Source organism: Giraffa tippelskirchi, chromosome 2, assembly GCF_054371585.1.
Source record: "Giraffa tippelskirchi isolate mGirTip1 chromosome 2, T2T-mGirTip1v1.2.pri, whole genome shotgun sequence".
NCBI lineage: Eukaryota > Metazoa > Chordata > Mammalia > Artiodactyla > Giraffidae > Giraffa > Giraffa tippelskirchi.
In genome coordinates, this window is record NC_137276.1 from 109,400,082 (window position 1) to 109,416,300 (window position 16,219).

The 16,219-nt window shown below is 50.9% G+C and overlaps 1 protein-coding gene across 32 annotated transcripts in view; it reads right to left on the bottom strand.

Annotated features, from left to right (window-relative positions):
- UBE2G2 (ubiquitin conjugating enzyme E2 G2) overlaps positions 1 to 16,219 on the bottom strand; it is a 27,267-nt gene continuing 11,048 nt past the window's right edge. For 7 of the 32 annotated variants that reach the window (XM_081570100.1, XM_081570095.1, XM_081570101.1 and 4 more), the window contains 3 exons: positions 7,203 to 7,321; positions 4,961 to 5,085; positions 1 to 1,750 (listed from right to left, as the gene is read on the bottom strand). In XM_081570100.1, the coding sequence (XP_081426226.1) occupies positions 1,328 to 1,750; positions 4,961 to 5,085; positions 7,203 to 7,321 (667 nt within the window). In that variant the 3' untranslated portion in view covers positions 1 to 1,327. Of the gene's footprint in view, positions 1,751 to 4,944; positions 5,086 to 7,202; positions 7,322 to 7,859; positions 8,002 to 16,108; positions 16,198 to 16,219 lie in introns of all 32 variants that reach the window. The other 25 variants (XM_081570121.1, XM_081570122.1, XM_081570117.1 and 22 more) reach the window with 8 other exon arrangements.

Here is a 16,219-nt window from a genome sequence, read left to right on the forward strand (position 1 = left end):
TAGGGGGAAAATAGAACTTTATTTTTACCGTAGGAATTAGACTCTGTCACAGAATAAGGACACCATGGGACTCTCTCTCGTTTCATTTAATACAAATGAATACAAATGAATTCTGCAGAGGGATCGCCTCTGCTCCGTCTCTGGACTTGCTGCCCTATGGCCACCATGTCCCACGGTGCCCACCCCTCACACCCAGCTCACGGCCCCTCTCTCCTCTCCACAAAGGCGCTGCAGCCCCACACCGGCCTGTGAACACCAGTAGGTACAACACCTCCCATTCCCACCCCTTTCCCAGGACAAGTCCTCAGACTGAACTTCAACTTGTAAATGATCCCTTTCTGAGAAGGACGACTCGGGTTCCCACAGAAGCCTCTTAGCCAGAACTGCTGAACATCAAGCATCAGTGAGCTCTCAGGAAGCAGAACGCTGCCCACGGCACATGGAGCAGGGCAAAGGACAGCACAATGTCAAGAGTCCTGTACGTCTTGTAGATTGTCCCTTATTTCAAAAATAGAAACTCCTATTTAAATTGAACCTGTTTGCAACAGGCCAAATGTGTGATTCTGCACGCAACAGATCTGTTATTGCTTGAAATGTAACCCCCAGGGCTGGGCTGCCCACACTGGGGCACGCTGACCATCTCAAAGTTACGAACCACAGCTGAGCGCCCGCCCACAACAGGGACCCAGGACCCGCACCATGCTTCCCAGGCATGGATCAGGTCCAGGTAAGGCACGCTCTGTGCTCTGCGCTGAGGGGAGCCCTTCCCTTCCTTCCCCTCCCAAGCTGCAAAGAATGGTTTTGTCCCAACAGTCATAGGTGCTGCCACAGCCACTGTGTACACACACTCAGAACCTCCTAGCCTTCAGACTGGAAAAGAAAACCTCCTGCACACCCACAAAAGGTGCCTGGACTAGAGTCTTGGCTTCACATGCTCGCACTCCAGGAAACGCACTAGTAACTGAGACTCAAGGGTGAGCTACAGTGAACACTAGCAGGGAAGACGCTGGTCCTCACAGCCAGCACAAAATTTTTCTATGCACCCCTTTTTCATTAATCCACATTTTTAAAAAGTATTTATTTCCTGACAGTATTTCTAAATGTGACTATTTGTAACATACAACAAATGAAAAATATGACTAGACTGCAAGAAAAAAAATCTGCTTGTGAAACAAGGTACTGAAACAAAGTCGTGTGCTCCTTGCTGGGGAAAGGGGACCAAGAGGGGCGCTGGAGACATCTGGCTGTAGCCCTCTGCCTGGGCAACAAGGCCCCAGATCTTCAGAAGGAGCATCACTGGCTCTAACCACGGGGCTGGCACGTCCCCTCACCGCTCCCGCTCCAGGAAGTGCTGGGTGCACAGGCGCGTCAGTTGGAGAGGTAGTGGTGACAGCGCGTCTGGTCCCCGAGCCCCTCGCAGGACGCCCCAACTGTGCCTTCTGCCTACAGAAGCCCGCATTTCAGAAGAGAAGCCCGCCTGGGGTGGGGAAGGTACAAAAAACACAGATGCTGTGGTTCTGTAAGCTCGCCTTTTTTGGTACCAGCACAGAGTGTCCCTGTCACTGAGTGTCCCAGAGGAAACCCTGCGAACCACCTGGTAGTGCGTCTGCGCGCAGCTGTGCACGGGCGCGGGAGGCTCAGAGCCCCAGCGACTTCTGCACAATCTGCTTGGCGACCTTGTAGAACTGCTCCCGGTCGTCCCGCCACATTTTGGAGGCGTCCACATTGGCACCGCTCTCGTCATTGGGCTCTGAAAAAGGGAGAATCTCCAGGTGAAAGGGGCTCGGCCAGGAAGGGCCTGGCACGACCTCCCATGTCCTGTAAGGGCATTGGGCATCTCCCCACGGAGGTGACCAGGCAGACCAGAAGCTGTGGGAGGCTGTCAGTTCTCTGGGGAGAAGAGCCCCTCCTGAGGGGCCAGGCTGAAAAGTGGTGCAAGCCGCCCTCGGGCTCCTCCACCCAGAGCGACAGCTTCACTCTGTAATACCAGCTGGCAGGCCGAGCAGCCGCAGGGCCAAGTCTCTCCATTTCATGGAAGCACTCCCCCCACAACCAGGGTTTCAGGCCACTCCTACCTCGGCTCCTCTGAGCCCCCCGTGTCTTGGCTACAGGATTCCCTCCAAGCTGGGTCACCTCCTGCCTCCTCCAGAGACAGCCCCACACCTTACCTCCATGGCCAGTCCTTGGAGAGCCCCCGCCAAGAGTGGACACTCACACCCAAACTCTGCTCTTCCTGAAATCCTGCTCCCTCTGCACTCCCGTCCCAAAGACAACACTCCTCCACCCGCTGTCAGGGCAGGTGCAAGAGCCCCCTCACACCAGTCACTGAGCCTCCAGGGTCTTCCCAGCCTTGCCCTCCTCTCGGCTGGGACCTTCCCCGCCTGCTTCAAGCACTTGGGCTGCGAGGACGATTCTTCCTGGGCACTGCCTTATGGTCTAACAGCTCCATGAATGTCAGGCTCTGGGAGAGCGCTTGTCCAAAGGGTACCCCCACCCCCCAGCTGGGCTCCAGCCACACCCAATCCTGGCAGTGCCACCATGAGGCTCAGCGGCTCACCCCAAATGCCCCACCCCCCCTTACCTTGTTGACTTCTCTGTGCTCTAAGCTCACCTCAGGGAGTGGCCCAAGCACCCCTGTGTCCTCATCTCAGATTTACTACCATGGCTGCACCACTGGTGGGTGTGAAAGTGCCCTAGATTGTGGGGCCTTAGGGCTGGGGTCAGTGTCGCCTGAGCTTTACACCCAGGACACAGTGTCTGTAATACAGCAGGACTCCCAGGTGAGAGGACAGCTAACCATGGCCAATGACATGGCAGACAGACATAAGACCATCTTTACATCCACAATTATGAAAAGTAAGCTTACGCTTGGGGAAGAGTATGCGATTAACACTAAATAAAAAAGCAGAGAAGAATATATATCAACTACTCAGGGAGGAGGTTCATGACACTGTACAGGAGGCAGTGATCAAAACCATCCCTCAGAAAAAGAAAAGCTTTAAAAAGGAGGCCTTACAAATAGCTGAGAAAAGAAGAGAAGTGAAAGGCAAAGGAGAAAAGGAAAGATATACCCATCTGAATGCAGAGGTCCAAAGAGTAACAAGGAGAGATAAGAAAGCCTTTCTAAGTGGACAGTTAAAGAGGTAGAGGAAAGCAACAGAATGGGAAAGACTAGACATCTCTTCAAGAAAATCAGATACCAAGGGAACATTTCATGCAAAGATGGGCTCAATAAATGACAGAAATGGCAAGGACCTAACAGAAGCAGAAGATATTCAGAAGAGGTGGCAAGAATACACAGAAGAGCTAAACAAAAGAGATCTTCAAGACCCAGATAACCACGATGGTGTGATCACTCACCTACAGCCAGACATCTTGGAGTGCGAAGTCAAGTGGGCCTTAGGAAGCATCACTACAAACAAAGCTAGTGGAGGTGATGGAATATTGCACTCAATATGCCTGCAAATATGGAAAACTCAGCAGTGGCCACAGGACTGGAAAAGATCAGTTTTCATTCCAATCCCAAAAAAGGACCAAGCCAAAGAAGGTTCAAACTACTGTATAACTGCACTCATTTCACATGCTAACAGAGTAGTGCTCAAAATTCTCCAAGCCACGCTTCAACAGTACATGAACCAAGAACTTCCAGATGTTCAAGCTGTATTTAGAAATGGCAGAGGAACCCGAGATCAAATTGCCAACATCCGCTGGATCATCGAAAAAGCAAGAGACTTCTAGGAAAACTTCACTGACTATGCTAAAGCCTTTGACTGTATGGATCACAACAAACTGGAAAATTCTTAAAGAGATGGGAATACCAGACCACCTTACCCGCCTCCTGGGAAACCTGTATGCAGGTCCAGAAGCAACAGTTAGAACCAGACATGGAATAACAGACTGGTTCCAAACTGGGAAAGTAGTACGTCAAGGCTGTGTATTGTCACCCTGCTTATTTAACTTATATGCAGAATACATCATGCGAAATGCCAGGTTGGATGAAGCACAAGCTGGAATCAAGATTGCCGGGAGAAATATCAATAATCTCAGATATGCAGATGACACTACCCTTATGGCAGAAAGTGAAGAAAAACTAAAGAGCCTCTTGATGAAAGTGTAAGAGGAAAATGAAAAAGCTGGCTTAAAATTCACCATTCAAAACACTAAGATCATGGCATCTGGTCCCATCACTTCATGGCAAATAGATGGGGAAAAATTGGAAACAGTGACAGACTTTATTTTCTTGGGCTCCAAAATCACTGCAGATGATGACTGCATCCAAGAAATTAAAAGACACTTACTCCTTGGATGAAAAGCTATGACAAACCTAGACAGTGTATTAAAAAGTACAGACATTACTTTGCCAACAAAGGTCTGTATAATCAAAGCTATGGTTTTTCCAGTAGTCATGTATGGATATGAGAGTTGGACCACAAAGAAGGCTGAATACCGAAGAATTGATGCTTTTGAGCTGTGGTATTGGAAAAGACTCTTGATAGTCCCCTGGACTGCAAGGAGATAAAACCAGTCAATCCTAAAGGAAATCAATCCTGAATATTCATTAGAAGGATTAACGCTGAAGCTGAAGCCCCAATACTTTGGACATCTGATGCGAAAAGTTGACACATTAGAAAAGACCCTGATGCTGGGAAAGATTGAGGGCAGGAGATGGGGACTACAGAGGATGAGATGGTCGGACGGCATAACCAACTCAATGGACGTGAGTTTGAGCAAGCTCCAGGAGCTGGTGATGGACAGGGCAGCCTGGCGTGCTGCACTCCATGGGGTCGCAGAGTCGGACACGACTGAGTGACTGAACACCACCACTCAGGAAGGACCAGTGAGCTGCAAGACAAGGGTTAGTGAGGAGAGAGAAGCAGGCCCTTGTGTCAGGTCTCCTCTCTGGACCAGAGCTGCTGCTGTCGTGGGGCGGTGGGGCGGTGTTACCTGCCAGCATGCTCACCACCGACAGGAGGATCTTCTCCACGCTCTGCACAGGGCTCCAGCGCTCGGCGCTGCTCTCGTAGCCCATGGGGTCGTCACCAGGAGCATGCAGGATGGAGATGCAGACTCGGCCGTCTGGGTAGACTGTGGGGCAGGACACACACGGTTAGCTGAGGGAACGCTGGTGACAGGGCACCTGGTCAGACCACGGAGAAGAGGCACAAGCAGTGGACACGGAAGAGAGCTGTCTGCACGACAACACCACTGTGGCCTGGGCGCCACTAACATCCACGCACCGCCCACAGGCCCAGCGGGCTCCCAGGGCAGCGCCCGATCACGGACAGGGTGCTGGGCCGGTCTGCACAGCCCTAGTCCCCATGGGGTGGCTCCATTTTCATATGGATCTTACAGGTATTATATCCAAGGGAATAAATGAAAGGCCATCTGGTCGTCAGATATTCTACCCATGTGTCTCACATAGTCAGGATCTTCACAACGCTCTCATAAGGAGTTTCTCAGATACTCCTCATTCTGCCATTAAAGCCCTGAAATGGGCTGTGTAAAACACAGGTCCCCGTGACCAGGAAAAAGGCTACGGGAATTACTTAACTATCCAGAAAAAGACAGGTACTGAGCTTTCTCCTGGTAATTTATTCTAACAGAAAAATGACCGCCTGAATTCTCTGGAAATCAGCTGTGCTTGAATTGAAATCCGTCTTCCATCAACAGCATCACTAACTAGACCCTCAAGATGCACCTGCCATTCTCCTTTCACAACTCTCAGGTGAATCGGTACACGCTCAGATACCCAGGGATCACTGGTCAACCTGTAAGGCTACTGAGTGATAACAGTAACAGGAAGTTTTAAACAAACTGGCTGACGTCACCTCCACCATCTTGTGACCCTCTAGCAGAATGACAGCTCTAAATAGCCTTTCCTCCACACCTCGCCCCTGTACCCCAACATCCAGCTCCAGAAGCTGCTGCGCTCTCACTGAAGGGTTAGAAGACCACGTGCCACCTGTCCTGGACACTGGGATGTCCGTCTGAGGTCCACACGCACGGGACCCAGGCACCCAGGACACTGTGAAAGCTCTCCCTGCCACGGACAGAGAGGACGTGTCCAGTTTTCACCTTCAGCGTCCCCTCCTCAGAGTGGTAGTCCCATGCGATGGCACTGCCGCCCCAGAAACATCAGAAAGCAGCTGTGTCCCTGCACCCCCCAGCCCCGGGCCCACCCCCACCCACAGTGCCTCATCACCGGCACCCACACGTGGCGCCAGACTGGCAGGCTCTCTCCTCCAGCCACAGCAAAGCCCCAGCCTGCGCACTCACTCTGCCCTCTGCACTACACACCGTGACCCTTCTGAGACCATGCTGGTCGTGCCAGCCTCTCCACCCCCTCACACCCTCTCCCAGCCCCTCAGCGGACCCCCACTGCTCCTCAGACAGGCGTCAGAATCCTTAACGTTGACTTAAGAGGCCCTCCCTGGTTTGCCCCTGCATCCTCAACACAGGGCCTCTGCACAGGCCAGATCCCCTCCCTGCCCCACACAGACCCTGGCCACCCCTGCTGCTCCTCCCACGGGAGGGGGGCTCCACACCCACCTTGCAGGTGCCCTCCTGGCCCCCGTGGGGCTTTTCATCGGTACAACCCCGTAATGAGCGCCCATTGCTGCCCTCAGATGGGAGCTCCTGACTGTCAAGCCCCCACCTCTGATTATCTGCTCACTGCTGCACCCCAGCAACCCACAGCGAATCTGCTGGGTTACCTTCTGTAAGTGTTTATGGACTGACCAACCTTCATGATACTGTCAAACAGTTCTCTCAAAAATAACTTTAACAAAATAAAAGTGACATACATACTCACTCACAGTAAGGCTAAATTTTAAAACTGTTTGAACTGATTATCTGAACATCAAATATAATATTATCAGACTATTAGCACTCACATAACTCAACAAGTTTATTGGCCATATTTGTCTTTAAAGTACATCACAGGTGTCATTTTAAAGAATGTATTTATTTTCAATGTAATCTTATTTTTAATTACGCACAATCGTCTTCACAGTTGCATTTTACTGTTAATCACCTTGAACTTGCTGACTTCTTCAACTGCCTCTACCGACCATAGTGAATGTCTAAACGTTGTATTATGGGAAATTTCAAACACACAGCAGAACCATGGCACATAACGTACGCCCACCTGCACGCACCTCCAGGGGTCCCTGGAGCCAGCACACTACTTCAGAAGCACTTACTGTTGGGGTGAAACATCTCGCAGGTAAATCTCATCTTTGGGGGACTTAATGGGTAATCAAGTGGGAAACTCAGGATGGCAGGAAACACCCCAAACTCAAAACAGGTGTCTTCTGGGCCCCTGGAAGATATAAAAAGAGAAACAGAACTTCCAGGTAGATTTTCCTCAATGTCTACCACATTTTAGACATAAGTACAGGACACTTCTACTGCTTTACAAATAAATGCACGTGACAAGATTATCTAAATAACACGATGAATTGGCTCTGGATGCAAAGCCCTATGTCACCGTCCCCTTCCAATCTGGTTTAAACCATGCAGGGCAGGCCAGGCAGTAACAAGGCTAAGAGTGAGGCGGCAGCACCTGCCAGAGGAGAGGGAACAGAGGAGAGCCAGAGCGACAGTGGGGCGCCCAGGATCCCGTCTGTCTGTGCAGTACAGCTACATGCTACGACACAGACACAAACCAGGGCAATGTTAGAACAAGGCTCAGCTGTACTGAACGAACAAGCAGTCACCAGCTGTCATCTCAAAGGCTAGTTGTAGCTTTTGAAAGTGCCTGAGAAGTGCTCTGTAACCTCCAAGGAGCAGACCCAGAGCACACAGGGGTCACTGACTGATGCGGCTCGAGCGCATGTGTGTGAGCCACCAGCACTGACCTGCAGGCCTGGGCTCGCACCACATCCTGGGCCGACACCGTCACCTGAGACTTCACTGTAACCAGGCACGCGCCTGCCTGCCTGGGTTCACGTCTTCCTCGTGTGGAGAATGGCACAAACGGGCCAAACCACTTTCAAAGTCCTGTCAAATTTTAAAAACACTATTCTGAACAACAGACAAGATGGAAGGCCAGCAGAGAGAGAGGAGAGATACCCTGCTCACAGTGTGACAGGGAGCAACCTTCTCCCCTCACACATACAAACGTCTCATAAAACAGGCTCGACACTTAGACCAGCTTTCCTAAGCAAACGTTTATAAGGAAGCAGAACTGATGAATAACAGCTACAGACACTGACACAGGGCAACGCTTTGGGAAGAGCAGTCAGTCCAACGAGGAGGAGGGATCCTGTTCTCTTCACAGGAGCGGAGAGGGCCTGAGGCCAATGTAACACGCGAGCCCCAAAGACGGCAAGGGGACAGAGAGCCTGCGCTACAGCAGAAGTTCCCTATGCAGAGACACTTCACTTCTACCTGGTGAGGACACCCAGCGCAGCAGAGCTGGCACTGCGTCATTGCTGGGGTTGCAGGTGGAAAATGGTCAAAACGAGATCAAGGCAACAAGTGTTTGGTGGAGCCATTTTTTCTCAACAGAAGACACACACGTGGATTCTGAAAACTGTGTTCCTGCTACTCTGGGGGAGACCAGAGGGAAAAGCTGGTCAGTGTGGAGCATGAGTGTCCAAGAGAGTGGTGCCAGAGTCTGGGAAATGACGGCCACCCAGGGGGCGAGTGTAGGGGGCTCCCTGACAGCTGCCCCAAGCTTTCCCCTCCGAAGGGGTCTGCACCCCGCCCCCTTCTCCAGTTGAGAGCTCACAGCAGAGGATAAACACCACTGCGGGGCTCCCCATGCATCCTCCCAGGGGAGGTGCCAAGAAGGAGGGCTGTGGCCTCGGCCAGGGTCCCCCAACTTGGTCCAGGGTTCCCCCACCTCGGGCTGGATCCCAGATCGGGTGGCTGAGGGGGCGCGGAGCAGAGCACAGCCTAGGCTGCTGACCCAGGAGCCTGCAGAGTAGGCCATAGGCATGCCAGGAAGGCTAGCAGCGCCTCACTGTCCCTGGCAGCTCCAAGCCAGAACAGAAAAGAATGTCTAGGTAGGTCGTATTTTTGGACTGAGCCAACTGGTATTTGCTCAAGACTTTGATAACAGGTCTTTGTTTCCTCATAATAGGGCTTCTTTAAAATAAAACAAAACCCACTGTGTCGTCCGCAGCTTCAGAAGCAAGATCAAACATTTCCTAAAGTGCTCCCACATCTGAAATATCAAAGCTACTTTCAAATGCTCTGGTTCGCTACTGCTTGAAATGGGGGCTTCCTCTCTTCCAGGACACCCGGCACCTTGGCCCAACACACGGGCGTGCCCATGTGCGCGGTGGCACGCCTGCTGACTTCACGGAAAATGCTATCGAGTAAATTCCTGAACTAAGATGGAAGACATAATTGGTGTTGTTTTTGGACAGCTTTTTTGCCACACTCTAGGACCGCCTCACTTCTCCTCCACTAAGAGGGCCTCACCTCAAAACCAAATTTATCTGAGGCAAACACAAACTCTTCAAAGCCCACGAGTTATTTTCTATTGTAATTGATTAAAATGATGGCTTCAATTACTGTAGAGCTCTGAAAGACGTATTTTAGTTCCTTTCTGACCAGCATTAAGAGCAGAGCAGGATGGCCTTGGTCTCCTCCGCAAAGGCAGCAGTCCACTGTGCTCTCCCGGCTACAGGGGAGCGAGAGGCTGGGGCCAGCACCGTGAGCGCAGCACCTACGTCCCCGCCCGACCAGGCCCAGCAAGGCTCGGTCCTCTTGTAGGACAGCGGTTGTGGTCACTTGTGGAGCCAATAAACACTGGAGACACCCGAGGTTAATCTTCCAACATCACCCTCAAGTGAAGAACTGTGCTTTGCTTCTCATCTCTAAAACTGTATCACAAGAGATAACACAAGAAGCCCACAGCTGCATTCCGAAGGCGACGGGGAGGCCAGGGCCTCCACTGTGGAACCTGGGTGTGTCTGGGCTTGGTGAGCCATCTGCCCGCCAGGCATGTTCCGGGACCGCAGCCTGCCCATCACTCCAGCTGCAGCAGGTGTGGGAGAAGCTGTTTTTATGCTGTTCTCTTTTTCAAGTTTGTCACAGCACACAGACAAGATGTCTCAAATGTACATACAAGGCTTGAAGTAATGGAGACTGTAAACCCGTTCACTAGCACGCCCTTGAACTGGATCACCTAGGGACCATTACTCTCCAAAGCCAGGACCATAAAAAGCATAAAAAAGCACATGAAAGCATAAAAAAGAAGGGCACACGGCTTCACTGACACCCTCAGTCAGGGGAGCGCACGTCCCTTGCCCACACACTGCAGAACCACACGGAGCACCCAGCTGGCAGGCGGGCAGCTGCGAGGAGTGACTGGCACCAGAGCAGGGGCACCACCTCCTTCCTGCATCCTTGGCTCAGCTCTCAGTCAAAGCTTCATGCCAAAGCCCCTGCCTCCCCTGCCCACATGGGCTGCATGCACAGCCCTCAGGAGCCAGGACTCCAGCTCTGGGGTGCCCTGCTGTGCTTCAAGGCCCCCAAGTCACTGAAGGAACGCCTGCTGCAGGAGGGTCGCCTGGCCAGCAACGGAGCTGCAGAAGCTGCCAGGGAGGTCCTGCTGACAGGACTTACATCTGGGGGACAGACAGGCCACAGGGAGCTGTCGTCCAGGGGCCAGTGGGAGCCTGGCGGTCTTAGCTGGACTGGGAATCTACAACCATCTGGCCCCAGCCCTTCTCAGCACTGCCTCTGGGATGGACCCAGACCGCCGTGTGCCTCTGTTGTTGGGTTCTCAGCACCCCGGGGATCCTGACGCAGAGAACCAGTGCTGGTCACTCTGAGGAAGAAAAGCACAGGGCTTCCATTTCAGGAAAGCACAGCAGTAACAAATACAGTTTCCTTCCATATAATTATTTTTATGATTAAATCTCCTATAGTAATCTCCTAACTTTTGCCTGTAATAGAAATTTCTGAAAACTTTACATCAAATATATTTGAACTTTATTTAAAGCTCACAAAATAAGTCCATCAATTATAAGAGCGTCATAGTGAATTCTGACATGGACAATAGCATCGACAACATAAACTCTGACTCTGGAGAAAACAGGTATGTTAGAAAACACGCAAACACAGCAGCATATAGAATAAATGCAAATGTCGGCTGCCCTTCCTGACCCAGCTCTGAGGCAGCCACTGTGGAGTCTGGTTACCCTCCAGGCTTCCCTCCACATGCGTCCACTCACATCTTCAACCACAAAACAGGGTCGCTTTTCATTAACAAGTATCATGGCACCACTGAGAGGAGTTTTTAAAGACCTGAATAAGTGGAAAGACATTCCACGTGCATGGACTGGAGCACTCAAGATGGTTAAACAGTCAACATGCTTCCTACTGATCTCAAGACTGAGCACAATCCCAATCAAATCCCAACAGCTTCTTCACAGAAGCTGACAAGCTGATCCCCAGAATCCAGTGGAAACACAAGGGACCCAGAACAGGTAAAACACCTTGAAAAAGGAGAACAGAACACTCCCCAAGTTTCAAACATACTCTCAAGCTGCAGTGGTGGAGAATGTGTGTCATTCACGGAGGGTTAGACACAGGTCAACAGGACAGAATTCAGAGTCCAGAACAAACCTTCACACCAAGGGTCAACTCATTCTGACAAAGGTCCAAAGTGATTCAATACAGGAAAGATTTTCTTTTCAACAAATGGTGCAAGACAAATGGACAGCCACATGCAAAAGAATGAAGCTGCCCCCTACCCAATGCTATACCCCTAAATTATCCAAAACAGGCCCCAAATCTAAATTTAATAGCTTTAAATATAAAACTCCTAAAGGAAAACATAAGAGAAAATCTTTGTTACCTTGGGTTACATGACACCAAAAGCATAATCTATACACGGAAAGACTGCTACACTGCATTTTATCAGCAATAAAAACCTTTGCATTTCAAAAGACTCTCTTAAGAAATTGAAAAGGGACTTCCCTGGTGGTCCAGTGGTTAAGACTCCCAATGCAGGGGGCACAGGTTTGACCCCTGGTTGGGGAACTAAGATCCCAAATCCCATATGCCACACAGCATGGCCTAAAAAATTTAAAAATGGAAAGAAAATATGCAGACTGGGAGAAAATATCTGAAAATCATACATCTGATAAAGGACTTGCATCCAAAATATATAAAGAATTCTTAGGACTAAATAAAAGACTACCCAATTAAAAGTGGGCAAAAGTTTCTAAGTTCACCAAGAAAGACACTTGAATGGCTCTTTAGCCCATGAAAAGATGCTCAACAGCATCGGTCACCAGGGCAATGCAGACCAAACCCACACTGAGACCCACCTCACACCCACCAGGACAGCTGGCATCAGACGACACAGAGAGGGTGAGGAGTGAAGAAGTGAACTCTCAGCACTCAGGTGGGAACGTGAAACGGTGGCTCCACAAGTCCACCCCTGGGCATTTAGCCCAGGGGACGGGACACCTGTCTGCGCACTTAAAGTTCACAGCTGCCGTCACAACAGCCGAAAAGGGAAGCACCCCAACGCCTGCCAGTGGGGGAGCAGATCCCTGCATGGTGAACAAGCTCACGGGGACAGGCAGGAGCTGCTGCCCCAGGCTGCACGGAGGAACCTTGAAGGCACCACGCCCAGAGAAGGAGCCAGAGGCCCTATCCTGTGACTCTACTCATGGCAAAGTCCAGAAAAGGCCAGTCAACAGTCAGACAGCAGACTGGAGAGTGCTAGCGGCTGAGGGCGGGAGTGGGGACTGAGTGCACACGGGCATGAGCACTTTTCTGGAAACGCTCTAAAAATGACTGCAAAACTCTCCTTATTTAATGTACTAAAAAATCACTGACTGCGCACACTAGATCCAGGTAACACTCTGCATATAGATCCTTTCTCAATAAAGCTGCTGAAGGTACCCGGCCACACCAGGGTCTCTCAACCTCAACACCACAGCCACCGCGGGCAGCCCGGGCACTGTGGGGCACTCAGCGCTCTCCCACCCAGGACAGGGCAAGAGCTGCCCCTGCCACCAGGGGGTGTCAGCCATGGTGTCTCCAGACATGGCCCAACATCCCGCAGGAGACACCCTACTCAAGGACAACTCTGGTCTAGACCTGCCTTCCAACACCTGCCCGAACTGTGGCCGTGCCGTCGGCATCCTGATGACTGGACATCCATAACTTGGGCTGGACAATGACGTTTCCACTTTTTTTTTTATGTCTGCAGTGAATGTTGTAATGAATGTCCTCACACACAGGTCTTCATTAACACCTCTTTTTCTTTTTCGGGTTTTGCTTTTGGCTACGCTGGGTCTTCGTCACCGTGTGGGCTTTCTCTAGCTGCGGAGAGGGGGGCTACTCTAGTTGCAGTGCACGAGCTTCTCATCGTGGTGGCTTCTCTTGTTGAGGAGCATGGGCTCCAGGCCCGTGGGATTCAGTAGTTGTGGCTCGAGGGCCCTAGAGCACGCGGCTCTGATAGGTGTGGTGCAAGGGCTTAGCCGTCCCACAGCCTATGGGATCCTTCCGGATCAGGGATGGAACCCGTGTCCCCTGCACTGGCAGGCAGGTTCTCATCCACTGGATCACCAGTAAGTCCTTTGTAACACTTCTGATGAAGGACCCCCAGGCGGCGAATTGCTGGGCCAGAGGACATGCAGTACAAATCATTCACATGTGCTGTAACAGCTCAGTTTCATCTGAGCAGCCACAACACTAACAGGAGCCAGCTTCTGTACTCGCCATGAAAGCCTGGTATAGAGGGCGGCACCGTGTCAGTGGCCTTGGCACTCAGCATGGGCCAAGCACAGCCTAGGAAGGGCCTCGGTCCGGGAACCCTAGCCGTGGCCTAGGAGGGGCCTCGATCGGGGAACCCTAGCCACAGCAGGTGTGAACCAGCTGGGACCCAAGTGTGCCGCAGACTCGCGATGAGGTCAGCCAAGGGCCCAGCCATTCAGGAGGAGGGCGGGCCTGCTCACTTCACCACAGCCTCAGGGCCCTGACCTGGAGATGGGACAGCAGCTGCTTTAAGAAGCCTGAGGCAGGACAGAAAACGGGCAGCGAGACTCCAAGGACTTCACACCTTGTCCTGACATGAAAACTAAACTACCACCCTGCATGGCAGGGTTCCTTCTGTCCTGCAAAAGCGTGTGTCCATCCCCCTACCACTGCCACACTGCGGCCAAAGGCCACTGAGGTTGCACAGGCCAGAGACCCTGGAGCTGGACGAGGTGGGCGTGAAGCCACTTGTTGATAAAGGTTTTGATCCAGAGAAGCAGAGTGACTGCCCAAGACCATGAAGCCACATCAGACACACACAGCTCAGGGACCCACAGCCCTCAGAAGGACTGACCAGAAGCCCCAGTCCTTTCCCCTGGGCCAGGGGCTCAAACCCTACCTTAGGCTAGGCCAAGAATCTCTGGAGTTCCTGTCTCCTTTAGTCAAAGAACAGGCTGTGGCGACTTTATTACTGTTCCTTAATTTGCTGGGTTTCCCATCCTAGGCCCTTAACCTTGCTTTTTCAGGGCAGAGCTGTGGGGTTACCAAGGACACATCTGTATCCTCAGACAAGGCTCCCATATGACTGGCTCTCAGCATTTGCTGCTGGGACATCTGAACAGACATTTTCCTCGCTGGACAGCTGAGGCCTTGTAGGTAAGCACTACAGCAAAGCCCAATAGCACCGGGCTCCCAGAAACAGGCACGGTGCTTTTTAGAAGCACAAGTGGATGGAGGGAACTCTGGAAACAATCAGAGAATAAAAAGAGGGAAGAGAAAACCTATCACCAAGGAGCAAAACTCAGTCAGCCGTCTGCCAGAACAGCGGAGTGAGACAAATCAATGGGAGGACAGTTAATTCCTTAATAGATGTTTTCAGCACATTTGTAAACGACCTCTTGTTTGTGGAAGGATCTGGAATGGGACCAAAACCCACAATCTCAGCAGATCCCGAGGCCGGGGAATTCCACACTAACGCAAAAGGCTAGTCAAACCCAAAAGTACTCTACCTAGAAGTAGTTATAATCACTTTTTAAGATAAGTTTTCAAAATACTGGTTTAATTTTATACTATTTACCTATAATTAGTAATATTTACTCTAACAGATTCTTAACAGTAAATCCTTTAAAAAATAAAACACACTGGAAGGCTCGAGTGTCCCAGAAGGGCTTCTGTGTCCTGTTGAGTGGAAGCGTGAAGGGCCATCAGGGGCTCGCTGACCCCCGCGCACCCACAGCCTGGCTGTCCTGGGTGGGTCAGTATATTACCACAGAAAGAATGCACCTGACCTGACAGATGGAAAGGACATATTACAGACCAAGTTTCTGGTTTCAATCTCCTGTTTCCCTAAAGATAAAAAGCTATAGCTGACCCAAGTGCATCAAATGCAGACAAGCTGACCAGGAGACGCATCCTCCAGTTTGGACCTGCTTTAGAGGGTGAAAGACAGTACCTACTAGATACAAACACAGAATGTGAAGTCATCCTCCTGCCAAAAGCACTTCAACACAGGAAAGAAATGGGTATCACAGGCCCAAGCCATTGGCTATAAAAAATGATGAGGCAATGCTAGGTGTGACATAATTTCTTTGGATAGTGTTTATTGATGACTTTTAAAACAATTTGCTTATCAAAAAACCTCACTTTCACACCAATTTTCATGTATTAACCTAAGCTCCACAGGCAACATTCAGCAGCAGTCTGCTCTCAGACTAAACTCGGTATGAGCACTGAGCAAATGCAGAGCATCTACTGATGCTGACATCACACTTCAAACCCAAGTGCACGCCTGCTCCAGCAACCCTCACACTCCCCCAGGCCTGCCCCACTAGAGCACGCCTCAACCCAACAAAACCCCACCTGAAGAAAACTTTCTAGCTAACTGAAAGCTCTCATTCTACTAACAAGAACACTAAAACGGATTATAATTTCAACTTCCTAAATTCAACCTAAGCACATTTTGTTTAAAATACCACCTAAGAATGGTCAAGAATCGCACACTTAAGGTCGAAAGAAAACAAGGGCCTGGGTCACAGGGCCAAAGAACACTCTGAAGTCAGAGGTCCACTGCTCTCTCCAAGAAGCGACACTTACAGTGAAATATGACATCCAGGCAGGACCTTTCCAGAATGAAGTCAGGAACCACACTGCTCACCTTAGAACTAAGCCATGTCTTTAAGTCAGGGACAAGGGAAGGCCAGACAAGGCACACAGAGAAGGAGCAGCAGCAGAGGACCTGAAGAACTGGGAAGGGGGGAGAAGGGAA